The sequence below is a fragment of the Sporobolomyces koalae genome, assembly GCF_050403365.1.
Source record: "Sporobolomyces koalae JCM15063 DNA, S_koalae_JCM15063T_v1_ctg46, whole genome shotgun sequence".
Lineage (NCBI taxonomy): Eukaryota > Fungi > Basidiomycota > Microbotryomycetes > Sporidiobolales > Sporidiobolaceae > Sporobolomyces > Sporobolomyces koalae.
In genome coordinates, this window is record NW_027481725.1 from 50556 (window position 1) to 76856 (window position 26301).

Sequence of the window (26301 nt, forward strand, 5' to 3'; positions counted from 1 at the left end):
CTCCAACTTCCTTGTCTCTCCCTGCTGTATGTAGTCGCCAAGGAAGCCGTGCAGAGACGAATATTTCCGAACAAATCGTGACGTTTCTTCATTGATCGAGCGGTCCAACTTTCGATACGACTAGATCGAGAAATAGAAGATGTAAAGAGCGTTCATCAGTATGTAAACTCTGTTGCCAGTCTCGAATGGAAAGGAGAGAAACGGTATAGAGAAGCGTCAATCAGAGACGGAGAAGAGGGAAGAAACTGACTGTAAGCTCGAACTTTTTTTGCTTCGGTTCCACCAACGCCTTCAATCTCTTCCGCTCGCGTACTGAGAAAGAGAAAAATAGATGTCAAGAGTCAGTACTGCAAGCATCAAGCTAGAGCGAGAGGAAGAAGGGAAACAATGTGGGACTGACCCTTCACTATCGGTTCGATCTCGGTCTGCACCTCCTTCGATCAACGCGACAGCACATTCAGCATGTCCACTCTCGACGGCGAGATGTAACGGGGTATTCCCTGCGCGGTCCTGCGAAAATTGGGTGGATAAAACACTCGTCAAACAGAAAGAACCATGAAAAGGTATCAAAGAGAATCAATTCTTACGAGCAAGTTTAACCGAGGTTTTTCAGGTTTAGTAGGTGCAAGAGAACCGAGGATCAGGTGAATAAAGGGAAGGGAACCAGTCGATGCCGCACGGTGCCTGATTTGAGAGCAGTCAACCTCTTCTGTTTTAGATTCTGTAGCGCAAGAGATTAAATGCTCACAGCGCGAGTTGATTCGCTTTGTCCCGAGCGTTGATATCGGCTCCTTTGGAAATCAGAAGGCGACCGACCTAGAAATTCAAGAACCGCGCGATCAGATCACAAAAACGCGACATGACATTGTACAATGTCACCGAACGAAGAAGCTCACGTTGACGTGTCCTTTTGAAGCGGCATAGTGACTGTCGATAGGGGAAAAACACCTTGATCAGCTCGTAAGGATTCGCTCGGAGGGGTTCCGGAAAAAGAGACTTGCAGTGCAGTTGCGCCCTTGGAGTTTTGTGCCGATACCTGTGCGCCGGCCCCAATCAACGCCGCGACAATCTCAAAGATTCCCGTCGTTGCTACCCTCCAAGACAGACAATCGCGACTTTGTGAGCTTCGCCTTATGTCTTCGTCGCAAAAAATGAATGATTCCGATCCTTACCTGCCGAGATGAGTGCCGTGTTACCAATGCCGTCGCCATTCTCGAGACATTTCGTACGGTTGGGTTCGCCAAATCCACCATCGGGAACATTGTTGAACGCTTCGAGACAAGCTTCGACACACTGCGGATTCGGGGGTAGGGCCGACAGACACGCTTGAAGTGGGGTTCGAGAGTCCTAATGAATGCTTGCGCGGGGTGAGCAGGCTGGCAAGTTTGAAGGGACAAGCGAGTTGAAGACTGACGGAATCGAGCGCGAGGACCAAGGTTGGGTTCTCGGTGAGAGCCATTCGCAAGAGCGAGGCATTGCCTATGTTCGAGTCAATGATTCATCCATTCAAGTGTGCGTGGTGGAGGGATGACGCCGGGAGCGAGCGAACGAGGCGGTGCGGTGCGGATAGATGCGAGAAACGCGTCAGCATTCGCCAGTCCCAGCTTAGCCACCTGAGAGTATGTCTAGACTGACCTTCGCGAGCGTACCGGTGCGCGTCCTGAGTTGCGGTAGTCATGACGTGGATGAGTGAGCGAGAGTTGAACGACGCGCAATCTGTCCATCTCTCCCTCAAGCAGTCCTCGATCCTGTTTGACTACGCCCGACCATGGATGTTCAGCTACTCTGGTGGCTGGTGCCCGCGATGGTCGCGAGTCGATCGCTCACGGTTCCCTAATATTGTTCCTAGCCTCCTGATGAGGTCAATATCAATATCGTCCCTGCGACCGTAGTCTGACAGCATTGACCTGTCTCTACCGGTCTGTAACATAGGCTTTCATGGATTACCATGATCTCGACCGGAACTCTCACAGGTGATGGCTCCTCCCATGTACGACGCAGGGGCCGCCGATTTCGAGTCTCGGCTTGTACCGAGCCATGAATGAGTTCTACAGCAATACTCGTCGAGCCTGCGACGAGCACATATTGTTGATCACCGGCGATTGATTCAAAAATAGCGTGGCTAGCTGGAAGGTATAAGCGCCTGTCAGCCTGTCACCCTTCCACTCGGACCTCACTCTAATGAGAGCTCTTGCCTCTCCGACTGCAAGCGTAACAGCGGTGCCAAGCAGACCAGGGCTTTTCGCGGGCACGGACTTGCTGCCAAAGTCCGTGCAGTCCCGAATTCGGAATCGGGGTTCGGAGGCCCGTATTTAGGACAGCACGGCCCGTATTTCGGACAGCACGGAACGAGATTTTGAGTCCGCGGCAAAAGGCAGAACCAGGGCTCATGCTCAAGAAGCTCGCACTCGCGGCTTCTTCCCCTGCTTGCGACATTCGAGGCGACACTCGAGAGCTGTATTTCGAGCCGCCCTCGCTCCGACAAAGTCATATTGAAGCATGGACGAGGATAAGTACGTAAAAGTACCACAGAATGATAAGAGCAAAGGGGAATGGCTGTGCTCCCTCTGTTGGGTGTCGCCCAAGTGGGATGAATATGTAGGTTCAAACTTTCAACCTCAAAAGCCGTGTCATAACTCACGCTGATCGCCTGCGGACCACAGTCGGTCAAGGTACATCTGAAAGATGTTCATGAAAAATCAGACTCCGACAAATTCATGTGTATGGGGTGCGAGGCAGCCTTCTTCAAGAATGAGTGAGTGTCCTTTGCTCAGACCTGACCGCGTGTAGGAGGCTTGATGATTGGCGTTGTAGGGGGGCCATGAAGAGGCATAAAAAAAACGAACTATGCGCAGCGGATCTTTCCGCTCCTTCACGATACCCAGAATATTCAAGATATCCAAGGAAATGGAACGGTTGGAAAGGAGAAGCATGTCGCCTGATTCCTGTAAGCTTTCTTTGTCGCCCACAAACTTTAGCAAGACAAGTCTTACAGTGCATACTGTCATTCTTGGGCTTCACGCTTCAAGGACAATTCGAGCAAGCCTGGTGAACCCTCGAGTCAGGCATCCCAGCCTGCGCTCTTGAATCAGGTACCTCGCCGTACCGCGGTGCTTGCGGGGATGACGCCTCAAATTGGCTCGGTGCCAACCCCTGGTCCTGTCCCTGGCCAGCAATGGATCGCAGAATCGCGCAACGGGGTACATACAAATGTTCTCTCGCAGCACCTCTCACTTCTGGCGCTTCCGGGATCGAACGGAAACGGGCAGCTGCCGCCACGAGTTTTCAAGGTGTGGATGTTTGCGTCCTTCCGCGTCTACCCTTCGTTTATCTGAACGAGAGCTGATTTTGATTGGCGCACTTCAGCCACAGCAGGGTCATCCTCACATTCCCCCTGCGCTCTCAAGACCTAGCGAAAACAGACCGCTGACGCCACGAGTATTCACGGTAAGAGTGTCCGCGTCTTTGCGCGTTTCCGCTTGACGTTCTCTTGTGATTCTGATCGACGGGCTGCAGCCACAGCAGGATCACCACGGCAACTTACCCGCGCTTCCAGGACCTAGTGAAATCGTGCGTTTGCCGCCACTACAGAGAACCGTAAGGGTGTCCACGTCTTTGCGCTTTCACGCTTGACGTTCAGTAGTGATTCTGATCGACTGGCTTCAGCCACAGCAGGATCACCACGGCAACTTACCCGCGCTTCCAGGACCTAGTGAAATCGTGCGTTTGCCGCAACTACAGAGAACCGTAAGGGTGTCCACGTCTTTGCGCTTTCACGCTTGACGTTCAGTAGTGATTCTGATCGACGGGCTTCAACCACAGCAGGATCACCACGGTAACTTACCTGCAGTTCCACGACCTGGTGTAAACGGGCCATTGCCGCTTCCAAAGAACACAGTAAGGATGTCAGCGTTTTTGCGCGTTTACGCTCGAGGTTTAAATTTATCTAGAAGGAGCGCTGATGCTAATCGATTTGCTTCGTTTACGGCAGGGTCACCCCACAGGTTCATATCTTCCGTACCCTCAACATTACGATCGTCACTTCGGCAGACGTTGAGCAATCCCCCGGTGAACCTTTTCCTAGCCCTTTGTACTCCTTGATCTTCCCAGAACCACTCTCGTAGCACCTGAGTCAGTTTTCCGTACAACTTCTGTCGTTGACCCGTCTTTCGTTACTTGTTTGCTTCTCCGATTCCCAGTGTACTATGTAGTGACAGTCCCAGCTGTACCACTCAAGCTGTATTTCCCTTTCAATCGCTCTATCGCTGCGCTTCTGGCTCTCGCGGCAGCACATAGCGCTTGTACCTTTTTCAGACGAGTATCACTTGAAGAGAAAGACCGAAGTCTAATGTGCGATGACCTACCAGGATTTGTATATTTTCGATCCAGACGTTTTTTCCTGTAACTTTCCAGCCTGCCCCGCTCATTTCCATCTGTGTAGACAATCAGCTCGATTGCGCTTTGCTCTGGCAACGAGAAATGCTAGAGATAAAGATGAAACCTGTTGCTGCTCATCGCGAGTCGATTGTACTCTTTCCCTCGCCCGTCTCGCGGAGATAAATGCCGAACGAACACGAGCATTCTGCCTCGGACAATCCTCGAAAACGGGAAAAACGTAGATCTCGCAAGTCACGATCGTCGAACCAAAAGCGCTCCGATCATGACGGCAGCACCACTTGCGCTCGCGCCGAACGACCTGCTTTTGCACGCCAAGAACCATTGAGTATCCCTGGTGACCTGTACGAGCACTGCGCGTACGGTGATTGGACCGAATGTCAAGCTTATAGCTTCCCAGAACCGCCCGTTCCAAATTCGATCAAACTGCTCACTTGGAACGTGTGGACTTCGTCGTACGAACACAAACCAGCGCAGACGACTGCAATTCTCGACCTACTGTCCTCGGCTCGTGTCGATCTCGTCTCGCTCCAAGAAGTCTCGCAAGATTTCGAAGAGTCGCTTCGAGAGCAACCCTGGATCGAAGCCGAATGGGCCTTGACCAGGCTCGAAGATTACTGGTATGCGGCAGGTCGAGACGGACAAGGACGAGGCAAGAAGATCGCGAAGCGGGAAGGCGTGATCCTCATGGTCAAGCGAGAACGTCTTGCCAGAGGATTCAATCTCGAGTTTATTCGACTTGGACGCGCCGACAACGAACAAGCAAAGGCAGCCATCGTCCTGACTTTGTTGGAAAAGAATCGACCTCAGGTAAGCTGCTAGCGCCTTCGGGGTTCCGGCATTCGTAGCGAATCCGCAAGATCGAGTTCTGATCCTGTCAGCTATGCATTAGCTTCGCGTCGTCACTTCGCACTACTCGTCCCTTCCGCACAACGACAAGCTTCGTCGAATGCAGTACTCGACTTCGCTCGCACTCCTTCGTGCCGCTCCTGCCGCCGCACATTGCGTCTTGCTCGGAGATTTCAATTCTTCCTCGAATGACGAATTCGACCTGTTTTCTCCAACTCTGCGAGATGTTGCTCCAGGTCTCCCAAAATCTCAATTGTCGGGACTCAATCGTACTCAGAGATCAGAGGCGATCTTTAGGTCTCGAGCGACATTCGGAGAACTGTACCCTCTCGTCACTCCTACTTCGTACCCTCGGAAACCTCGTCGAATCGACAGGATCTACGTCAGCAAGCATACACGCTCGAGCCAGTACTCTCACATGGGAGACGAACCCATTGTCGGTGGAAAGGATCGATTGGGAAAAGGAGGCAAAAGTTTCCCGAGCGATCATTTGGCCGTAAGAGTTCAGATCGACTTGTCTGTACCCTTAAAGTCACAAGGTACGGTTCTCTTCCATCTGCCAACCTGGGCATGTAAATCTCCGGCTTGACGATCAGAGAAACTGTATCCAGATGCACGATGATGCGCCTCCCTCACATGAGGCAAACCCGATGGGTTCAGCTCGTTCGATGACAGGATCTGCATTAGCTCTTGACAGTCTCTCGATACAAGATTCACAAAAGCTCGCTAGCTCGACAAGACCAACCCTGCCAGCTATCAGCACTCTTACAATTCAGAGGAGTTCTGAACCATACGAGCCGGTGCACCTTAGGACTCGAGAAGAAAGAAAGGTGGAAGAGGGGCCGGGTCGTAATACGAGACACGGTCACCACAGTCGAGCACGTTGGCGTCCTCCGTTGATTTGAAACCACCTACAAACATACACCGACTGTCTCCCCACGGCCCCCTAGGACCCCTCTGACCGTTCGGTTGAAATTCCATCTGCACACTCGAGCTTTCGATTTCCTGTCGAGATAGGGAACAAAGTACGAAACAAGTATTCAGTACAAAGAGTCCCACTTGTTCGCTCGCTCTCGATCAGCTCTTCCAACGCGATGACTTCCACCATTCATTCACAAACACATGATTTCCAAATCAAATCGATCTTGAAGCAAACATGACTCGAAATTGCGTTTCTCGGAGGGAAGAAGCTCGAGGACGTCGAATATTCTCTTTGTTTGAAACCGGGGGTTTTTTTTTTGCGCCAAAGAAGCCTAGTGCTCGTATTGGTATTCCAAAAAGTGGGAAAAGGCATTGGAAAAAAGAGAAAAGAACGATTCAAGAAGACCAAAAAAAAAAAAGACAAAAGAGAGAAGCCGAGAGTGAGGAGAAAGTCAAAAGAAGAGAAGGAAAGACGGAGCCAATCGGCTACTCGAGGAGACAGAGAGAGGGAGAGCACAATGCGAGGGGGGCGAGCAGAGGAGCAGGGCGAGGCGGACGTGAACAGGGTAGACCCGCAAACAGGTCTTTTCGGGAAGTAGCGCGAGAAACCCGCGATTGAGGAAGAATGGAAACGGCACGTGGTATAAAGGCGACTCTATAGGGAGGGATGGACCGAGTACAGCCAGAGGATGGAAAAATTGCGAAGGGACGGAAGAGACAAGGAATGCTGCAGGTCGAGGCGAGAAGGAAGGATGCGAGAGAGTGTCCATCGATCGATGCAGGATCAGATTCCGTATCGTTCTCGAAGACGGTCGACAATCATCGGTGGTAGATGCGCGAGTTGTGCGTCCCATGCGGATCCCTCTGACATGCCTTTGAACGCGACAAGGATCTGCAGCAGCAATTTCAAACGCGGGGTTAGCCTCAGACTGTAATCAAGATGCGATTGATATCGACGAGATCAAAGTGCGACTTACTGTTCGGAACATGTCGTTGAGCTGTTCAGAAGGTCGAAGCCATCGTGCGACTGCATTGAGGAAGTAGCCGAACGCGCTCGAGATTCCGTTCGGGTTCGCTTGAATAGCCGAGCAGATACCCCGGAAGGCCGAGTCCTTCTCGTCGTTGTCTTTGATATCGGCCAACGCTTGACACCTGTTACAGAGGCAACATTGATTGTCAGTTTCAGTCCAGACCAAAGGGGGTTAAAGAAGGTTTCGAGAGAATTGACGCACCAGGCAGAAACAAAGACCTGAAGATGAGGAGCGACAGTATTCGGGCACACGAGTGCAAGTCGACCGATCGTCACGGCCGAGTTCTCGGTCAGACTCCTCGCCGATTTCGTCGATAACAGGACTGGCACGAGTCGTTCCATGAGCGGCGTCACGTACGGTTCCATGTCGGGTCCCGCCTGAAGCGCAATCTCTCCTGCTGCCCATGCAGCGTTGTTGCACACCGACACCTCGGCGGCGCGCGGCTCGACCTCGATGTGAGAGATGAGGACGGGCATGAATTGAGGCAGCAGGGGTTTGAGGATGGGGAAGCACGAAATGGCGGTGTCTCCAAGCAGCGCGTACGAAGATTGCCGTACAGGTGCATCAGGGTGCTGCAAGCGGGACGAGCGATCACACGGTCAGCAACTGCCTGAACACGGTCACATGGAGCCCGTTTGATACTTACTTGAAGACAGTGAGCGAGAAGAGTCAGAACCGGAGGGTCGCTCGACGAGTACAGCTGAGTGATAGCAGTGTTGAGACCCTGAGTGAGGCCAGACAGGAGATCGAGCGAGACGATCAGGAACGTCTTGTCTGGCTCGTCGTAATTGATCGGGTCTTGCTGGTATTGCTGGAACGCGATCAACGATGACCGCACAATCTGGATACACCGTTCAAACACCGGCTGAGCGTAGTTGGCAAAACCAGGTCCGATCGCGATGACGACCGACGACAAGCACTGGTTGACCGCAAAGGAATTTTATAAGTCAGCGTCGCGAGTTCAATGCAGCTTCGACATGCAAAGACATACTTCGAGTAGAGGGATCAAATCGGGATCCTCGTCACTCAGTTTGGACCATTTCTGAATGAGCGGCGGCATGAGCACATCGATATAAGCGGGGTTGTTCAGAGTATTGCCAACGGCATCCGCGAGCGTTCCGATCGCATCGTAGAGGATGAGCAAGTTCTTTTGCTGGTACTTTTGGAAAGCGTAGACGAGGTTGCCGAGCACGGAACCGAGGAACGGTTCGAGTTCAGGACCGGCCTCTTCCTCGAGCGTCGCGAATGCCGAACAACCGGCTTCTTGTACTCGCTTGTTGTTGTCGAGACACATCTTGAGGAGCTTTATATATGTAACGGTGCAAGGCGATGAGTGAATATCGAGAGGGGACCTTTGCACGAGTGAGCGAGAGAACGTACACCTTCCATAGCCGGTACGAAGAACTGCTGCTTGTGTTCGGGAGTCGCATCCTCCTTGATCGTCCAGCTCGAATACCGACCAAGAGTCCAGCAGGCGATAGACCGCACGAGCGGTTTCGGGTGACCGAGAGCTCCAATCAAAAAGTTCATGAGGATCGGGAGATGCGGTTCGATACCAGTGATGCAACCTGTGACGAATCGCACGTTAGCTCCTCGAAATCAGGTTGTTTTGATCGAAAAGTTTTCTCACCTTCTGCGATGGCACCTAGTGCGAGGATACCCGACTCGACGTCCATCCAGTCTGACGAGAACAATTTCTCCTTGAGGTACGGTAACAGGACTTCGAGCATTTCCGCCTCGAACGCAACCGCCATCACGTCGAGTGCCGCCGCCGAACACTTGCGCAAGTTCCACTCGGTGTACGTCTCGTCGTCCTCTTCCTCGTATTCGTCCTCGTCGGAATCTTCGTCGTCTGATTCTGCACCATCGGCACGGTTTCTCGACATGCCTCCACCGTTTCCGTTGGTTGGGTTCGAAGGGTCTTCCTCTCGTTCGGCCGTGTGCGTTTTGGACGAGAGCAAGTGAGGTTTGATGTCGGATGCCTTGTCGGGCACTGCCGCGTCGTCCTCTTCCGTATCGAGAATGAGAATGTCGTCTTCCGAGTACACCATGCACTGCAAGAGGACCGGGATCACTTTCGGCAAGAACGGTCGTAGCTGGTTCACGAGTTCGGGATCTTCGGCAAAAGTGAGCCAAAACTCGCACGCTTCAAGCGCAACGTCTTCGTCCTCGGACGCCTGAGTCGAGTACAACATGAATTCGACCACGTTGGGCAGGTGCGGGATGAGTACGTCGGGACGAGTTGCGAGCAGTTGAACCAGGGCTTGGCACACGATCTTGCGAACCTCGTTCGAATCGTCACTCGCGTGTTTGAACAACCCGACGATGAACGGTTCGAGGTGCAAAGTTGTGAGCGCGTTGTTGTCAGGCGAGATGAACTGGATCGTGCACGTGAGCGCATGCGCGCGAATCTTGGGGTACGGCGAATCGACGTGCGACAGGAATTTCGGAATCATGAAATCGAGCGGTCGTTGTCCGCCCACTTCGAGTTGCTCGAGGCGTTTCGGAATGTCCTGGCAGAGCTTGTCAAGTGCCGAAAAGGCTCCCTCCTGAACGGTTTGTTCGCTCGAGTCGACGAGTTCCATCAATTTGCTGAGAGCTTCGGTCCAATTCTCGGGACCCATCTCGACAAGGAGGGTGTCGATCACGGTCGAGCACGTGTTGCGGATCATCGAAGTTGCGTCTCCGATCGCAGAGAAGATGTGCGATTTGACATACGCGATCACGTCCGGGTTGAACTCGTTGAGGCGCAACTTGATGTTGTTCTTGAGCAACAGTCCGGCCATGGATCTGACCGTGACATCCTCGGACGGAAGCTGGGTGAGGATGTACGTCAAGTACGAGTTGTAGTCGGGGATCTTGTTGAACGACTCGAGGCGCTGTCAAACGCGCCGGCACGCATCGGCGAGACGAGGTCAGCACAAGAAAGATGTTGGAAGAGTCGCACCGGTGGCCCAGAGAGTTGCGAGGGCGAGGACTAACCTCGTTGATGCTCTCCTGAACTTTCGTGTCGGGGCTGCCCGAGTTGCGCAGGCACGCCAGGAGCTCCTCGAGCCCTTGAGGTTGCGGCTGCCACGCCATGACTGAAGCACGAGACTCTGGAGGAGGTCGAATGGACCGTCGAGGCGAGCGAGCGAGCGAGAGAGAAGTTGCGGGATGCGGCTAACGGTGATCAAGCACACGCAACACGAGAGGCGATCAGACCACGCGGGACGGCACTGTAACAAGGCGTCGAGGTCGGTGTCGAGCTGAATGGCACTGCTATCGAGCCGTGGATGCCGGGAGATTTGGCTCCTACGGCCTTTGGTTCTCGCTACATCTACAAATTGTTACATTATTTCGAGAGACCTCGCGAGGACGTATACCATTCAAGTCTTCAAAGGTCCTCATTCAAGCTACTACAGGTGTGACTTGGTTCCTGTTGCCACGGGAAATTTTGCTCGTATACCGCTTATAATGTATTACCGACAGTCTAAATCTAACAAACTTTCGAATTTGACAATTGGGGAATAAGCTTTATTGACAATTGGGGAATAAGCTTTATTCACCGGTCGGTGTCCTCTGCGGCTTGTTCGTCCTGTTGCTGTTCTTCGAGCTCAATACGCTCTTCTTCCTCGACCACTTCAATGTCGAGAGGGTACGTCAAGATTGCCGCGATACCCGTCAATTGGTTCAGCTCTGATATCATGACCACCAAAATCAGTTCTTTTTCGACCCTCGATCGACTGCCTGACAGTCTCCTGTTGAGGGGAAAGATGAACTCACGTTGACCCGATTCGTGCATTGAAGAAAAGATCAACACTTCTCCTCCATAACTCCTGACATCTTCTGTCAGTTTGACAAACACTTTTCTTCGTTGAGCCGAAGGTGCACTGTTGAAACAACCGCGTCAGCTTGTCCGTCTCTTCTTTTCACCGGAAACGCGAGGTCAAAGGTAGTTTTGCGCCGGGTTCGAGAAAATGAAAAGGAGGGTTTGGTTTACCGGAACAGTTCATCCGAGATCAACAGTTTGCCCACCGCGCCTCGTTCGGCCGCTTTCAAAACGTGCGATTCAGAGTACCATGCTCGTAGAGGATCATCTTCCAACATCTTGAAGAACCTGAGGAATTTTCCGAATGTTTCGTCTGGTCAGCGTGCAGAGTTAACTTGACTATTGTATGGTGATTGGTTTTGCTCACTTGTCCAACATGAGACCTTCTTGAGCAAATTTGGTATCTTTCAATTGACTCGAAACCTTTTCAAAATTCGCAGTCGCATCAGCATAAAGTGTAACACGAATGAGAGATGGTCCCGCCGCGCAGCAAGAGAAGAAGAGAAAGCGCGCTTTACCTCGGGGGAAGACAAGATTTCGGTCAACGAGTGAACATGGTGTGTCGGACTGTGCAGAAGCAAGCATTTCGATTTCGCCGCAATGATACTCTTGTTGCCTTGTCGCTACAGATTTCATCGAAAAAAAGGAACGGAGAGATTACCATCAGCGTTGGGCGAACAGAGTTTGTAGGAAGCGAAGAGAGGGAGGTCTCACAACGGCTTCTTCGAGCAGGAACGAGTGTACGGCTTCTTTTGTGAATCCGGGCGAAGCGATGATGAGGACTTTGAGTTGTTCGAAATCAAAGTGTCGAATGACGGCGGCATACACTTGTTGCAAGTAACGCGAGTGGGCCTATCTCCGGAAATCGAATGAGCGACACAACGTGCAAGCAACGGTAGGGTATGGAAGGGACGAGACCTTGTCAGCGCCGAGTGCGGTTGTACCGCCTTTACGTTTTCTTGGCACCGGGACGTCTATCCGCTGTCGGATGATGGTCGTGTGGTTGGTGATGATGCAAATGTTGGCGAGACCTAAGACGTATCTCCGCACAAGCCCCATGAGCCGATCACGCAAAGACTCCAGAGGTGGATTATCGACAGTACCTTCTCCGCACACGATCGCGCCCACATCGGCACCTCTTCCAGGTTCAGTCATCTCGCGGATTCGATCCCGAGCGATCGAATCCCAACTGCCGATCCCCTTGATGATGGAGAAATCGCGTCCGACTTCGAGGTCGAGCGTGTGAAACGCTCCTTTCTTGACATGAGGGTTCTCGGACGTGACCCGACCGGAAATGTGTAAAGTCGAGGTACCCGAAGTTCCCGACGAGACTGCGGGTGCGGTTGCAGTGGACGAAGACGACGGTGCGGCGGAAGGAGCCGACTGAGCCTGCTGCTGCTGTTCCGACAACGCGAGGGCCGAGTAGAGCACCTTGTCGACTTGGAGGGTCAGCTTTAGGTGAACCCGATGACTCGAAGTCGATCCTGTCGACGACTCGGTCGTGACTCGTCTGGGCACGTCCGTAACAACATGGCGAATCAGGTATTGACGTAATCGACTCTGAGCAAGAGCAAAGGTAGGCGCACCGAACTGCAGATCCCCTGACTTCGTCGCCCTGTTGAATCAGGTTGTACGCGTGCCACATGTCCTCATCTTCCTGAGCTGTTTGCAGTGCGACGAGCGAGATGAGAAGACAGGTTCGAAGCGAAGGGAGCAGAGAACACCCTCACGCCGTAGAGTGACATATCCCGACTGGTCCTTCTCGATATGCTGACTAACGAGCAGCATGATTGATCCCCGTGCAGGTGAGCGAGACGTGAGAGAGTCGAGGTGAAGTCTGATCCGAATTGTTTCGCTCGCGGGTTTCCCCCACTAGCCGATGCCTCGCGCCAACAAAGCCGTTCGGGCTGCGAACCGCCAATCGGCAGAGACGACACCTACTTCGGCTAGGTCCAGGGGCAAGCGCAAAGCCACACAGAGCACGCCAACCGCACCTCGCTCGAGTAAACGCAGGTCAACGGCGCCTTCACGGACCCACGGCGATGAGAACGCCTCGGACGGGAGCAGCAGCAGCAGGAGCAGTGATGAGGATGATCAGGAACCGACTCAATTCGTCACTGCCTCGGCCGAAGACGCGTACTTGCTCTACTCGACGCGAGTGTCCAAGACGACCGACTCGCTCCTGTCGACTTCGATCGACCCAGCGTTCACCCTCCCTTCGTACGTGCGTGCACTTGCGCACTATGACGAGCTCGACCACCGCGCGTTCGACTCGGTCAAGGAGTTGCAGCTCGGGCAGCTCGACCGCGCGAGGGACAGGTTCGACCGCTGGACCTGGGAACTCGAGCAAGGGTTCAACCTCATGCTCAACGGCATTGGCAGCAAGCGCGTCACCCTGAACGAGTTTGCCGGACACGCAAGAGAGAAGGGTCATGTCGTCGTTGCGCACGGATTCGACCCGACGTGTACCATGGCAGATCTCGTCACCGCGCTCGAAGACATTGTCCGCCTCGAACGAGGACCTCATGTCGATGAACAAGCGAACAGCGAGGCAAACACTCCCCGCAAACGCGTTCGCGCCTCACCTTCAAAGAAACCAACCCAACCCGCTGCGACCACCTATCGCGCAGCTCGACCGCTCTCGGCTCTCGAGTCTCGCGTGCGTAAGCTGTGCCTCGCGATCGCCGCTCTACCTTCTACTTCGACGAATCCGTTCCCTCCCATCTACATCGTTGTGCATGCGCTCGATTCGCCTTCGCTCCGACTTGCGAAACACCTGTCACTCCTCGCTCTGCTCGCATCGCAGCCTTCGATCCACTTGATCTGCTCGGTCGATCATGTTCGCGCTCCATACCTGTTCCCAGCTTCCCTGACCACATCTCGCCCGCTAGCGAATCCCGACGATGCGACGTCCGTGTTGACGATCAGGTCGTTCAACTTCCTGTACTACACGGTACCGACGCTTGTACCGTACACACACGAGACGTTGTCTCTCTCGACCTTGTCGAACTTGGTACCCCCTTCAATATATCCTCCAGCTCTCGCATCTTCGACATCCCTGTCGACATCTTCGCAGATCCAATCGACAAACCACGTACTCGCGTCAGTGACGGAACGCGCGAAACGGTTGTTCAACTTGTTGGGAAGACAACAAGTCGCTGTTGGAGAAATGTTGGATCGAGCGAAAGAACGGTCTCTGAACCTGAGACCGAAAGAAGGCGACTCTAGTCCGGTCGTCGCCATGTCGATCAATTCGTGAGTTTCTCATTCGAATCTTTCAAGCGCTTCTTCTAGTGTCGCTTCGTATTGCAAGCAAATTTTGCTGATCCTTCATTCGACATGATTATGAAAACGCCAGGTTCAAAAACCTCGCGACAGATCTCTTGATCGCGACCCATCCCGATCAAGTGTCCGGATTGTTGTCTGAATTCCGAGATCATGGAGTTGTACTCTCTTCTACCATCTCTCCCGAAGTGGTCGAAGGGATCAATGACGAAGATGATGAAGACGAGACGGGTACAGGAGGAGAATGGGTATGGATTCCGCTTGAACGTGAAGGACTTGAACAAGTACTCGAGGAACTAGGAATTGACGAGTGAATCATGATAGTTCAAGAATGTCGCATTTTCTCCGAGAGAAGAGAGCAATAGATGCGTTTCATCATCTTTTTGAGCTCAATGTCGGTGTTTCGAATGTCTCGGCGAATTCTTCTCTTTGGAGTGATGGCTATGATAGGAGACGAGATCTTGTATCGAGCCATTCGGTGGCGAGAATGAGTGATGATGTGAGCTGATGTCCGAACTATGTCCGAAAAACGGGCAATTTGATTGATGACGAATCTTGTGGTTGAAACCTCGCTCGCACAGAATCGCCTCTCGTCTGCTCTTCATTCTCCCACGCCTTCTATCAATCGTACGTAGCAGCTCTGTTCGTCTCGCTCATTCGGATCAGGGACCGCAAGTCGTATTGATGCTCGCCAAGTTTCTATAGATGCCTTCGATCGCCGATTCGGTCACGTTCAAGTATTCGGGCAAAGTTGCCCCCACGGCGACCCTCAAATCTGCCATGACTGAACGTCTCTGTAGCTTTGACCAAGTAAGGCCCGCCGTCGCGCGCTACGAATATCTCTCGAAAAAACAGAGTGGGGGATCCTAAACTTCTCTCCTACTATTAAACAACAGGACAAGCTTGAATCTCGTGGTCAAGTCTCGAAAGAGTATGTTAAACTGTACGAGGAATGGGGTAAAGGACAAATCGGAGTCATCGTGCTTGGCAACAGTGAGTTCCTCTCCTTGGAACCAAGTCCTTCGTCGATCGTTTATGAATACGGTTCTTCCCCTTTGGAACAGTCCCGATCGATTATGAAGGTCTCGAGGCTCGCGGTAACATGATCATCGACGATCGTTCGAGTTACGATCCGGTCGAGAACTTGCGTGAAGCGATCAAAGTGGCGAAAGCCGGAGGTTCGCTCGTCATTGGTCAACTGACCCACGGAGGTCGTCAGACTTCCACTGATGTTACGGGAGACAAAGCTCCCGTCTCTGCCTCGGATGTCACCTGCCCTGGATTCGGCGGTATGCAGTTCAACCAACCTCGTCCTCTGACGGTTGACGAAATCAAGACTCTTGTCAAGCGATGGGGTTACGGAGCCGAAGTCCTTGCGAAAGCCGGTGCTGATGGTGCACAGCTTCATGGAGCTCATGGCTACCTCCTCTCCCAAGTGGGTCCTCCCTCATTTATCGTCGAGTTTTTGCGACCGGTGGTACTGACTCTGTGCTTGTTTTGTAGTTCCTCTCTGCTCGCACCAACAAGCGTACGGACGATTACGGAGGAAACTTTGAGAACCGATCGCGCATCGTTTTCGAAGTGCTCGACGAGATCAAGAAGCGCGTTCCGAAAAATTTCTTGCTGTCGATGAAGCTCAACTCGTAAGGAATTCCTTTCACTTGTCTGCCGCTTGGCCCCGAGAGCCCTTCTGATCGTGATTTTTGAGCATCCAGCGCCGATTTCAGCGAGGGAGGCATGACTGCTGACGAGTCGGCTTCTCTGTGTGAGCGCCTCGATGATTACCTCGACCTGATCGAACTGTCGGGAGGTTCGTACGAGAGCATGTCGACCGCGATGACGAACCAACACAACAAGAAGGCTTCAACGGTCAAACGTGAAGCGTTCTTTATCGAAGTGAGTTTTCTGATCTTTCGAAAATGGTTCTAGTCGAGTCTTGAAACTGAGTGACTCGATTTTTGATATCCGCTGTTTTAGTTTGCCGACAACATTCGACCTAGACTCAAGTCTGCCAAACTCTGCGTCACGGGTGGATTCCGATCCAAAGCAGCGATGAATGAGGCGCTTGAAGGGGGTTCGGTTGATGTCGTCGGTCTCGCTCGACCTCTGACGGCCGAACCTCACCTCGTACGAGACATGATTGATGGCAAATCTCAAGGCGCCAAACCAAACCTCGTTGTAAGTTACTCTTCTTCTTTCCCCCGATTTCTTGATTATTGTAGAGAAAAGAAAAGAGGAACCCGGTCGTTGACGCTTGTCACTCTTCAGCCTGGCCCGCTTCAAACTCCAGCATCTGTCGCCCAAATCGGAGCGATGGGTAAAGGCGAACCGATCCCGGATCTCTCGCAACAAGAAGTCGCCGATCACCTTGTCGAAGGGATCACGGGTAAGAAACCTGAACACAAACCTGTACCCGAACAAGAGACGGGTTCATACGAGAAGAGTACTTCGGATCACAAATAGATTCTTTACCAAACGTAGATTCTTTTTGCATTATCACAAATGCATATGTAAAGAAAGTATGCATATGTAAAGATGCATATGTAAAGAAAGCTACCATTATCATGCAAAATTCATCCTTCAAAGACACGGATATTGGCATATTAATTTTCGATCGTGATCAGTGTGCCGCTCTCGTCTTCGTCTTCGTCCTGATCGAGAACGCGCTTTGTTGTAAACTCGAGGAACGTGTCGTCAGCACTGTTGGTTGTCTTGGCATCGATACGCCAACGTTGGAGATGATCGTAGTCGAGATCTTCAGGCGAGAGAGGAACTTTCGTTTACAAGGACGGAATCCGAGAAATTTTCGAATTCAACTTTTGAACATAGGGAGATTCAAAATCCGGGAACTCACCGGAAACGACATTCGCGATACACTCAAAGAACCTCGAGATCGCGACTCTCAAAGAGAGTTTGTCAACCGGTTCCTCTTGTCGGTCTCGTTGACGCGTTTCCAGATCGGCGGTAGCATGATCCGTCTCGTCTTGCGTGGGTTGTTTGCGTTTTCGACTGGTTCGAAGACGAGGAGGGATGATCGGCAACGAGATTTCGTCCGCTCGAGGTTCAAAGAGTACCAATAGAGGAGGACTGAAGTATAGAGCGTGCGAAACAAATGTCAAAAACAACAGACAAGCTCCTGGCGGTGAAAAATCTGACTCGACGTACGCTTGCAATCTGCTCGAAAAGGACGAGAGGAAGCGAGCAAGGAGCAAAGCATACGCTTCAATGCCTGCGCTGTAGACGTACGCTGCTGATTAGAGTTGCGGAGAGACGAGCGCGGGACTTGGGGCGACATACTCTTGGTAGTGGCTCTCTTCGAGGTAGGTCGAGGGACAGTGCAGAATGACCATAGTCGGCGCGTGTTGTAGACAGCTTGGGTCTTCACGGGGAGGGTGTGCTCCAGCGGCGTATGCGGTATAGAGCTCGGATGCTGCCTCGTGCTCGTGACCGTAGTGACTCGCGAGGAAATAGATCAGCTGGGCCGAATGCGGCAAGCTCCTGCAGAAATGCAAGGCGCTGCGTCAGACGATCAACGAATGGGCAATGCGAAACAAGATACGAGCGCAACTTGAACGTGATGTGCTGCAAGAGACGAACGCGGTCTGCGTCCCGCTTGTGACCGAACAAAGAGAGGTCTTTCTCGGCCACGAGTTTCTGGCGGAGTCCTGCGAGGTCTGCCGTCAAGACGAGTACGTGCCTCTCGAGCTCCTGAGCGTGACGTTCGGATTCGTCCGGCGTCCGAGTGTCTTCATCTCGGCTGTTCGATCCAGGATCATCTTGATCAGGCGCTCTTTGTTTCCCTTTTGCCTTCTCGCTCAGCGTCGGATCGCTGCTAGGCGGCGCAGATTCGTCTTCATCGTGGCCTTGGACATGGTTCAGCGCGAGGTGGAACAGCGACGAGGACGGGGCGTCGCCGATCAAGGCAAAAGTGGGGGTCCGAATTCGCGAGGACGAGGTCGAGGCGTTCGCGCTCGCGCTCGGAGGCAGCAGGTCAGAGAGGCTGATAGAGCTGCCATCGCCGAGCATGCAGGAGATGGAGCGGTGGCAGAGCGCGAGCGAGTATTCATCGCTTATTTCCCCGACTTGCGATTAACCTTTTTGGCGTTGGAGTGCAATGGCAACCGCGCAAATGCCTGTGCCAGCACTCAATACAGTCAGGATGTTCGAGTTAGGACAAAGTCGCTGAATTGCCTCGGTTCACTTCCGCAGACTGAGTTCCCTATCGTATCAATTATCGACTCGCGACTTGAATGCGAGCCTTTCGTCTTCCGCCGACGAACGATACGAGCTAAATCGAGCACCTAAATTCGGCAACGAAATCGGAAAAAGATGCTATTTTAAGCGCTTCGCAGCGAGCAATGTTGATGCATATTCGCACATTTCGCAATACTTTTGATGTTGCTGCTGCTGCTGCCTGCCGCAGGGTCGTGTGCCGTTGCAACCGAATCTCGGTCGCGATGTCCACCACGACCTGATCCGCCAGATCCATCTTACAGCTCGAACACGTTGCGGAAAGCTTCCAGCGTCGACCTGTTTCTTATCAGCTGGTGCATGGTCCATGCCGCTCTCGCCCGACGCGATCACGCCCTTGACCTCGCTCAGTTCGATTAATTCCTTCGACGATGACGATCAACATGTCCCTCAGCGTGACCTCGAACCGCTGTTGCCGCAATACTTTGACCCTGACAAGGCTCGATCGTCGCGCTCGAAACGCAACTGCACTCGCGACCAGCTTGTCTGTCGCGTTGGACTCGGTCTCGTAACCGGTCTCGCGGTATTCGCAGTCGTATGTTGGCTCTGGGAGACCTACCTGGCATCAGTCGACCTTCGACCCCTCGATAGCTGGATGCGAGCAGCGTCCGCCGAGGAACCGCTCGCAGCGACCCTGCGCTTCCTGCGCAATGCGTCGACCGTCAATCAAGGAACCATCCCGTTTTCGTCCTCCGACTTCTCTCCACTCTACACTGCGACTCGCCCGTATTCGACTTTGTCGACATCGTCTTTTCCTTCGACCGCTTGCTCAGAAGCATACATCGCGCACGGCGAGCTTTGCGACGAGCTTGCTGGCCGTTGGAGCCGGCAAGAGGATCAACCCAAGCTCGACCTGATTTGGACGTGGACAAACGGGTCTCGCAGTGAAGTCATGTCGAGCTGGAAGGAGAAAGTGAGTCAGGAAGTCGGACTGATCGGATGGTCCAAGCGCGCCGCGATTCGATCGCTTGTCACAAGAGCGTATCACTTGATGGGAGCGACTGTGTACAAGCACTTTCGGTGAGTCGTCAACGCATTCGAGCCTCGTGAGTCTGAATCCGGGTTGACGGATCAAGAACTCGCAGAGAACACGATGAATTGCGCTTCTCGATTCGATCGACTCTTGCGTCACTCACTTCCGCCTCTGTAGCGACCCTCCACTTGGTCACTGGAGACACCCCCTCGCTCCCCGCTGATGTCGTCCGACAAGAACCGTGGCTGCGATCTGCGCAAGTGCCCCAGTGGCTCGACCTCTCATCTGTTGGCTTTGCGAGCTCGAGCATGGGCTCCCGTTCGTCACCTGTGTTTCGCGTTCATCCGCATAGCGAAATCTTCAAGACCCAGACTCCGACCCAGGAAGAAGCCCGAGCGTGGCAAAACTCGGTCTTGCCTTCGTTCAATTCGCTCGCGATCGAATCCCAGCTCGCCAACCTTGACACCGACTCAAAGAGTGCAGTCTACCTCAATGATGATTTCTTCCTAAACAAGGTGAGCTCGAGTTTCCATCCTGGCCGATGACGGTGCGCATTGACTGATCTCAAATTGTCTGTCGGTAGCCTTTGTCGGTCTCGGATATCGAGTCACCCTTGACAGGCCCCGTATTCCGAATGCAGCGAGATCTTCTCGTAGCGGGAGTCGACTCGACGAATCAAGACACAGATCCCGAAAGTGAATGGAAAGGCCTCGGGTTTGCCGGTCACCTGCTCGATCGTCGATTCGGCACCAGAAAGCGACCTTACTTGGTGCACGTCGCGAAATCGGTTTCTCTTCCCCTCCTCAAAGAGATGCATTCGGTTTTCATGACCGATCTCACTCGGGTCAGTCGCTCATGCCGTGTTTGGATGGTGTACTCGATGTATTTCGCAGCTTACACTTGCGGTGCACAGACTGCCGAGGCGCGATTTCGAGGCAAAGGATTGATCGAGGCGCAAACTATGCACTTGTTTGTACACTACACGATCGAGAAACATCGTGAAGCTCTGTACGACCCTTCTTTCGTCTCGTCGCGATTTCACAGTCGTCTCATTGATCGGGAAAAATGGGTTGTCCTCTTCAGACTCTGGTCGTTTCTAATCGGACGGTCAAACTCGAACGGAACCGGCTCGTACTCGGTCGCCGACCGGTCTCGAATCATGGTCGACCTCGAACTCGACTTTGATGCGCCGAACCAAAAATCCCTCGTCCCCGTCCAGGCTCCAGCTCGTGCTTCTCTCGAAGCCCTCAACAAACATTATCCCCAAACGGGATTGCCAGCACTTCGTGAAACCGAAGTTCGATTCCTGTCTGCAGACGGTTACGCCTTGTTCGACCTCGAGAATCAAAACTTTGCTCAAGCAGGTCCTGCTCAACGAGATTGGCCTTCGTTCAATCCGACTCGAGACACACCTTTACCCGAATCGATAGGATCTGAACAAGATGCGAACCAAGTTGGGGAGCCGGTTTGTCTCCTTGACCTCGATTCGTGTTTCGGGACAGATTTTTTCGACTTGTCAAACGCGAATCTCGTCTCGGCTCAAGATACGTTCAAGCGGATTGCATTCGAACAACCCAGGTGTGGGGATTGCTTGATCGTCAAGTTGATGAGTCAAAGCGGAGAAAAAGGATTAGAGGCATTCGTGCCCCATCCGGAGGACGCAGGCAGTTCCCAAGCTCCGAATTCAGTCGCGGTCGTTGGGACTACTGGAACGAGCTGGCAAGACGTTGATTTCAATCGGGAGCAGGTCTCGAATGAGACGGTTCGAGATTTCGTAAGTCTCTTTCACCTTGCTTGCTCAGGGTCCCGAGCGCTACATCGACTCTGACTTCTTTTCGTCTTTGACAATTTAGGCAATCTCTCTGATTCAGAGGTACAGCTATGCCGTGGGAGAATCGTCTGCAGCATTCCGTTCAATCCGAGGAGGAGGTCAAGCTCTCTCGAACATGCTCGAATCGTTATCCGAACCGACCGATTACTCGGAACCTCCAGCATTCATTGCACTCAATGACGATATTGGAAGTTCGAGACCTTCGGTACTTGCCACCACTGACAAGCGATTAGGAGAATGGTTTCGAAAAGTATGGCCAAATCGTTCACCATGGGAATATTCACGAGATTAGGGAGATTCCATTATAGAGTACATACTATGTTGTTTTTGTCTCAGATTGGTCGTGTGTTGTAAAGAAAAATCTATGTCATGGTTCGCTTGACTTGAATTCTCGAAACGGACCAACTTGCTTCTGCGACCCCTCGCAAATTGTACGGTGTTTGCAACTCTTGCCTTGTACCATCGGTTTGGGCTGAATGGAGGAATCAGACAAATCAACAGGTCAGGTTGAAGCAATGCCAACTCGAGGAAAAAACCCGTTTTCGAACGTACTAGCATACGCGACGAGCGCAACTTTGACCGGTTCGTCTGATGTCGAGTTGAAGAGGTTCGATGGAAGGTTCAAAGAAGCAGAGAACAACGTCCAACCCCAACTCTTGCCCTTCTCGCGTTGTCCATGTTCAAGAGTTGCCAAAGTCCATTCTTCAGTCGGGATCGAGTTGGCAGCGGTTCGGATCTGTTCAAGTTCAGATTTTGTCGAATCTTGACTTGTGGAAGAAGGCTCGAGCGGGAGCGGTACGATTACGATCTTGACCGAGTCGATTGGAGTTCCTACGTTCAGCCTCTCGAGGTCGTGAGTACTTTGTCGTAGAACCAGACCAAGTAGCAAGTGGGCTTCACCTTTTGTTCCCAGCGCGTACCCGCGTACTTTGATTGGGCCGTGTTCGGCTAGACTTCCATCGAGGGGTTCACAGATTTCGGAATTGAGTGGAAGATCCATCAAAGGTTCGACTTTTCCCATGTAGTCTTGTTTTGTTTCGGTTGTCGCTTCAGGGGGCAAGATCTTGTCTGGAACACGCAAATTCACAAGCGGTAAGTTGGCGAGAATTTTCAACGTGATGAGCTCGCTAGAGAGGGAGAGGAAACCACTCACAATCGGAAGACATGTAAAAGTTATCGCTAGGTCGATTGCGGAGGATGATGCGTTCGAGCCATTTGACGGATCGAGCGCCGATCACGCCCGGCACGACCAAACGACAAGGTTTGCCATGTTTCTCGTCGAGAGGTTCTCCGTTTGATCGAGTCGCAAGGAGGACGGGTCGTTCGGGATCTCTGAAGTTTCGGATACTCTCAGTAAAAATGACTCCAAGGCAAGAATCGAGAGGGTAGCTCGCTCACAATGCGAGCGAGACGGGCAACGAAGAGCCAAAGTAGTCTGCGTCTTCGCATTTCTGGCTCGTTTCAAAGTGCAGGTGTAGTTTTTCGACTTGCTGTAGCTGTTCCAGCGAGATGCCGATCGAAGCAAGGACATCTCGAAGGAGAGCACCCCGGTAGCGAGAATTGAGAATCGCGCTGCACGATGGGCTGTCAGCAGGCCTCTTTCCACCGAGATCTTTGATCGAGACGGGCGATTCACCTGCCTCCCCATTGTAAGCCTTCGACCTCTTTCTCCTCGTTCATCTCGATACGACGATTCCCCGCACATGCGAGTGCCGATTCGACTTCGACCTGCGCAAACGTTTCGAGGTCTGCAAACGAGAGTTGTCGATCGACTGCAACTCGATCGAGTTCCGACTTAATTGAGAGCGAGTACGTCTCGACGTCCTTGTGCAGGATTTCGCCGTGGTTGCGATGAAATTGGTGCCGAGTGGGGGTGAGCACTTGTCGAGCGAGATCGCGAGGGTCAGGCTCGGCATTCAGTGGGTGCTCCGACAGTACGTGTAGCTTGCGCTCGGACATATCCGTCTAGGTGAATAGGAGTGACAGAGCGGGGAGAATCTCTTGATGATCTCATAAATATTTTATCGCGATCTCGCCCCCTTATTGGAAATCTCCGCGAACGATGCCAACCTTTACATAGCGACAACGCTTCTTTTTGAGAAAGGGAAAGGCACTGATTCCAAGTGGGTCCTCGTCTCGATTCAAGGCTCAACAAGCGTGACGTTCCAAGCTTCTTTCATCATTCTGCCGCCTCTTTCTGGTCTGTTTGCTCGGGCGTCCGAGGTTCAAGCTCAGGGCTGATCTGAGGGATGTATCGGATCTCTGGAGGCGTGCTGTGATGCATGCATTTGATGTGCCAAACCTGCTCCAAAAGAAGCTCTGGTGTCAGGAGTGTCAGGACGTCTTTCGAAAAGTATAGTCGTTCGCGCTCTCACCATTGAAGTCCAGCTCAGAGCTCTTGTGGCAAGCTGATACGCATGAGACAGCTGTTGCGTATACCACAATGGATCCTTCATCGCGTCTTCGCACGTCACGCAATCGAACCGATCTCCGAGCGCAAGCAGTTCGTCAATTGAACACGAGTCATTCAATCGCTGACCGCTTGGAGAAGTATTGACCGCCACGATAATCTGTCGGATCGCTTGGATTTGAGCAGGCGAGGTTGTGAATAAATCGCCTTGAATTGACGCTCTGGCACCTGCACAGCGGCGATAATGATCGAGGATAGCAGGAAAAGTGGTGATCGTCTTGCAGTTCCAGTAGCAGGGACAGAACATAACTGAGGTACAAAGCATCAGTAAAGCTTGAGGATGGTCTTCAAAGGCGGGATCCAGGGTTTTGTAGGCGACAAGCAGGTTTTGCCGAACATTCTCTTCGAATTCTATGGCGTATTGCCGGATATCTTGTGAAATGGTGGAATTTGCGCTTGAGAGTCGTTGAGCCATGGGACTTTCATCGTCGGGCTCGTACAGTGCAGCGACAGACGGGAGAGTGAGGAATTTCTCGAAGGGAGGGTAGCAGTACGTTTCGGGCACGCCCGAGACCCATTCGTTGTAGTACTGCTTGAGAGCAAGTTTGTCCTGTTCTATGCGCTCAAGAGCCTCTTTCTCGAGACGTTCGGATCGGTATGAATCGAGAAATCTGGCAGGGATGCTTAGATTAATTCGAGCGCTCCAAGATGAGATACACAGCGAACGCTTCACCTCTTAAGGATTGGTCGGATGCGTTTCCAGACGCTGTCGGTAAGTGTTTGGCTATTGTAGACATCGGGGTGATGGGCAAGGTCGGGACTTTGCAAGCTGCCGCGTAAAAATCGTAAGTTGCAATGTGAAGTGCGAGAAACGGTAAGCTACAAGCTCACTCTTGCTCCTCATAGCCGAGATCGCGAAGCTTGGCTAAGATCCTGGGGGCGAATCATACAAAAAGGTCAGCAAGCTTGCTGCGCGATATTTGAACCTGTATCTGACTTGCTGGTTCAACCGGATCGTTTTTCTCTCTTTCTCTGTCTCAACCTTGAGCACTGCGCAGCGCCAGTGCCACCTGTTGATCATCGTCTCGTCGGCTTGAGCTTGGTCTTGGATATTGTTGCGGGACTCGATGAGCCTTGCCAAAGCCACGGGGTCGGCTTCCAGCTCGTTGAGTTCAAATGTGGCACGTTCAAGCCTCTGCATATATCAAAGTCAAATTCAGGTTCAGTGAGACCAAACACCTAAGACGCATATCAGGATGAGCGCTGACCGGTTTCCACCAAAAGTGCCGCTCCCTCCCAGCCGAAAACGATGGGGGGCTCACTGAGAGCCTGAGCTCAAAAAGATGTAAATTTCACGGGCATCAGGTATTTGTTCTCACGTACATAACGAGTATGGCACCATTTCGAATGCACGCGGGTGCAAGAGACTTTTCTTGATGTTTTTGCGTTGTTCCGAATTGTCCTCCATGCATTTCTCACAAGCACGAGCGAAATGAACGTAGTTGACTTTCGACGCACGCGCGCTTCCGCATACGCCGCATCCGGAGTCGAACAGGAGCGAGGCGAATTCCCACTCTGGTACATCGGGTCGTTGAAGCGCGCTCAGGCCAACTTGTTCGCGAGCGCATTTCCAGACGGTCTTGCCTCGAGGCGAGTGCAGGATCGACCTGAGGATTGAACACGTGCGTGACATGGCGAGTAACGTCTTGGGGTCCGTTTGCTCCATGATCAAGCACAGAATGTCGAAAGGCATTGACGAAAACGCTTCCAATTGATGTACCTTCTTCTCGGTAGAGGTCTTGCCAGTCTTCTGCTTTTTGCCGGCCTTTGGCTTCTTCTTCGGTGCTGGGGTGGTGGCTGCCGATGCTTCCTTGACTGTCAGACGAGTTGCTGCTTGGGAAATCGGGCGCGAGAGGGGGAAAACAGAGCACAAACCTCCAGTCTCATCGTCACTGTCTTGATTCGCACAATCGCTGTCGTCCAGTACGATCCTCGGCTGGCCTTTGTTTTTGATGCGAGCGCTCGCGCGAGTAGCCATTGCAGACGAGACTGGCGCAGAGAGGGCAAAGAGAGAATCAGAAATCGGAAGCTCCACTCAAGAATAATCGCTCGAAAAGCGCCCCCATTGATCTCGGCTATTCCTACTGACTGCCTGATACGAACATCTCCACGAGGCAGTTGGCGCGGTATCAAGGAAAATCAAAGGAATTCCTTGCATTTCTTTGGATATCAATTTCAATGATTATCAATGATTGTCAATGATCATCGAGGCAAGTCAAGAAAAGTCAAACAATTTCAGCAGATGACTTTGCCAAGGGATTCCTCGCCTTGTCGTCCATCATTGTAGCGCCAACCCCGGAACGACACGTCCGAGAGATAATGCTGCACTTTGAACAATGCTCAAGTAGTCTCGATCACGAATGACTGCCAAGCGTTGGATCGATCGCGTTGTTGACCGACCGCTCGCCTGCGGAATGCTTGCGCTTCGCCGAGCGCTCTTGCTATTTGTCGCTTCGCTCACATCGACCATGACTCCTGGATGAA

The 26301-nt window shown here is 52.5% G+C and overlaps 10 protein-coding genes across 10 annotated transcripts; 4 read left to right on the forward strand and 6 right to left on the reverse strand.

Annotated features, from left to right (window-relative positions):
• Positions 1-88: 88 nt before the first annotated feature.
• JCM15063_002961 (uncharacterized protein) lies at positions 89-1678 on the reverse strand (the record flags this gene model as incomplete). Its single annotated transcript, XM_076680822.1, has 10 exons — positions 89-120; positions 251-312; positions 401-510; positions 588-684; positions 749-816; positions 897-927; positions 1002-1089; positions 1173-1347; positions 1415-1479; positions 1636-1678. 10 exons carry the CDS (start codon positions 1676-1678, stop codon positions 89-91), a joined length of 771 nt encoding a protein of 256 aa, XP_076532046.1.
• A 2882-nt stretch (positions 1679-4560) lies between these two features.
• JCM15063_002962 (uncharacterized protein) lies at positions 4561-5833 on the forward strand (the record flags this gene model as incomplete). Its single annotated transcript, XM_076680823.1, has 2 exons — positions 4561-5205; positions 5288-5833. 2 exons carry the CDS (start codon positions 4561-4563, stop codon positions 5831-5833), a joined length of 1191 nt encoding a protein of 396 aa, XP_076532047.1.
• A 1116-nt stretch (positions 5834-6949) lies between these two features.
• Positions 6950-10277, reverse strand: KAP104 (Kap104p; the record flags this gene model as incomplete). The annotated part of the gene is made up of 8 exons (XM_076680824.1): positions 6950-7057; positions 7143-7317; positions 7398-7768; positions 7843-8115; positions 8188-8499; positions 8577-8764; positions 8827-10075; positions 10179-10277. 8 exons carry the CDS (start codon positions 10275-10277, stop codon positions 6950-6952), a joined length of 2775 nt encoding a protein of 924 aa, XP_076532048.1.
• Positions 10278-10740: 463 nt separating this feature from the next.
• Positions 10741-12795, reverse strand: DOM34 (ribosome dissociation factor DOM34; the record flags this gene model as incomplete). The annotated part of the gene is made up of 10 exons (XM_076680825.1): positions 10741-10874; positions 10962-11068; positions 11179-11295; positions 11375-11430; positions 11526-11630; positions 11722-11859; positions 11926-12038; positions 12111-12517; positions 12594-12669; positions 12738-12795. 10 exons carry the CDS (start codon positions 12793-12795, stop codon positions 10741-10743), a joined length of 1311 nt encoding a protein of 436 aa, XP_076532049.1.
• A 91-nt stretch (positions 12796-12886) lies between these two features.
• Positions 12887-14606, forward strand: ORC2 (origin recognition complex subunit 2; the record flags this gene model as incomplete). The annotated part of the gene is made up of 2 exons (XM_076680826.1): positions 12887-14262; positions 14366-14606. The coding sequence occupies 2 exons, from the start codon at positions 12887-12889 to the stop codon at positions 14604-14606; spliced, it is 1617 nt and encodes a 538-aa protein (XP_076532050.1).
• Positions 14607-14997: 391 nt separating this feature from the next.
• JCM15063_002966 (uncharacterized protein) lies at positions 14998-16755 on the forward strand (the record flags this gene model as incomplete). Its single annotated transcript, XM_076680827.1, has 7 exons — positions 14998-15102; positions 15189-15285; positions 15357-15727; positions 15796-15935; positions 16008-16188; positions 16270-16470; positions 16561-16755. The coding sequence occupies 7 exons, from the start codon at positions 14998-15000 to the stop codon at positions 16753-16755; spliced, it is 1290 nt and encodes a 429-aa protein (XP_076532051.1).
• A 140-nt stretch (positions 16756-16895) lies between these two features.
• Positions 16896-18318, reverse strand: JCM15063_002967 (uncharacterized protein; the record flags this gene model as incomplete). The annotated part of the gene is made up of 5 exons (XM_076680828.1): positions 16896-17065; positions 17147-17379; positions 17458-17526; positions 17590-17790; positions 17861-18318. 5 exons carry the CDS (start codon positions 18316-18318, stop codon positions 16896-16898), a joined length of 1131 nt encoding a protein of 376 aa, XP_076532052.1.
• Positions 18319-18850: 532 nt separating this feature from the next.
• On the forward strand, positions 18851-21639 carry JCM15063_002968 (uncharacterized protein; the record flags this gene model as incomplete). Its single annotated transcript, XM_076680829.1, has 6 exons — positions 18851-19563; positions 19629-20031; positions 20100-20360; positions 20430-20524; positions 20600-21290; positions 21370-21639. 6 exons carry the CDS (start codon positions 18851-18853, stop codon positions 21637-21639), a joined length of 2433 nt encoding a protein of 810 aa, XP_076532053.1.
• Positions 21640-21709: 70 nt separating this feature from the next.
• Positions 21710-23306, reverse strand: JCM15063_002969 (uncharacterized protein; the record flags this gene model as incomplete). The annotated part of the gene is made up of 6 exons (XM_076680830.1): positions 21710-21819; positions 21900-22178; positions 22248-22415; positions 22501-22679; positions 22746-22919; positions 22984-23306. 6 exons carry the CDS (start codon positions 23304-23306, stop codon positions 21710-21712), a joined length of 1233 nt encoding a protein of 410 aa, XP_076532054.1.
• Positions 23307-23526: 220 nt separating this feature from the next.
• On the reverse strand, positions 23527-25795 carry JCM15063_002970 (F-box protein; the record flags this gene model as incomplete). Its single annotated transcript, XM_076680831.1, has 7 exons — positions 23527-23649; positions 23723-24428; positions 24491-24586; positions 24649-24690; positions 24744-24952; positions 25026-25078; positions 25141-25795. 7 exons carry the CDS (start codon positions 25793-25795, stop codon positions 23527-23529), a joined length of 1884 nt encoding a protein of 627 aa, XP_076532055.1.
• Between the last annotated feature and the right edge of the window lie 506 nt (positions 25796-26301).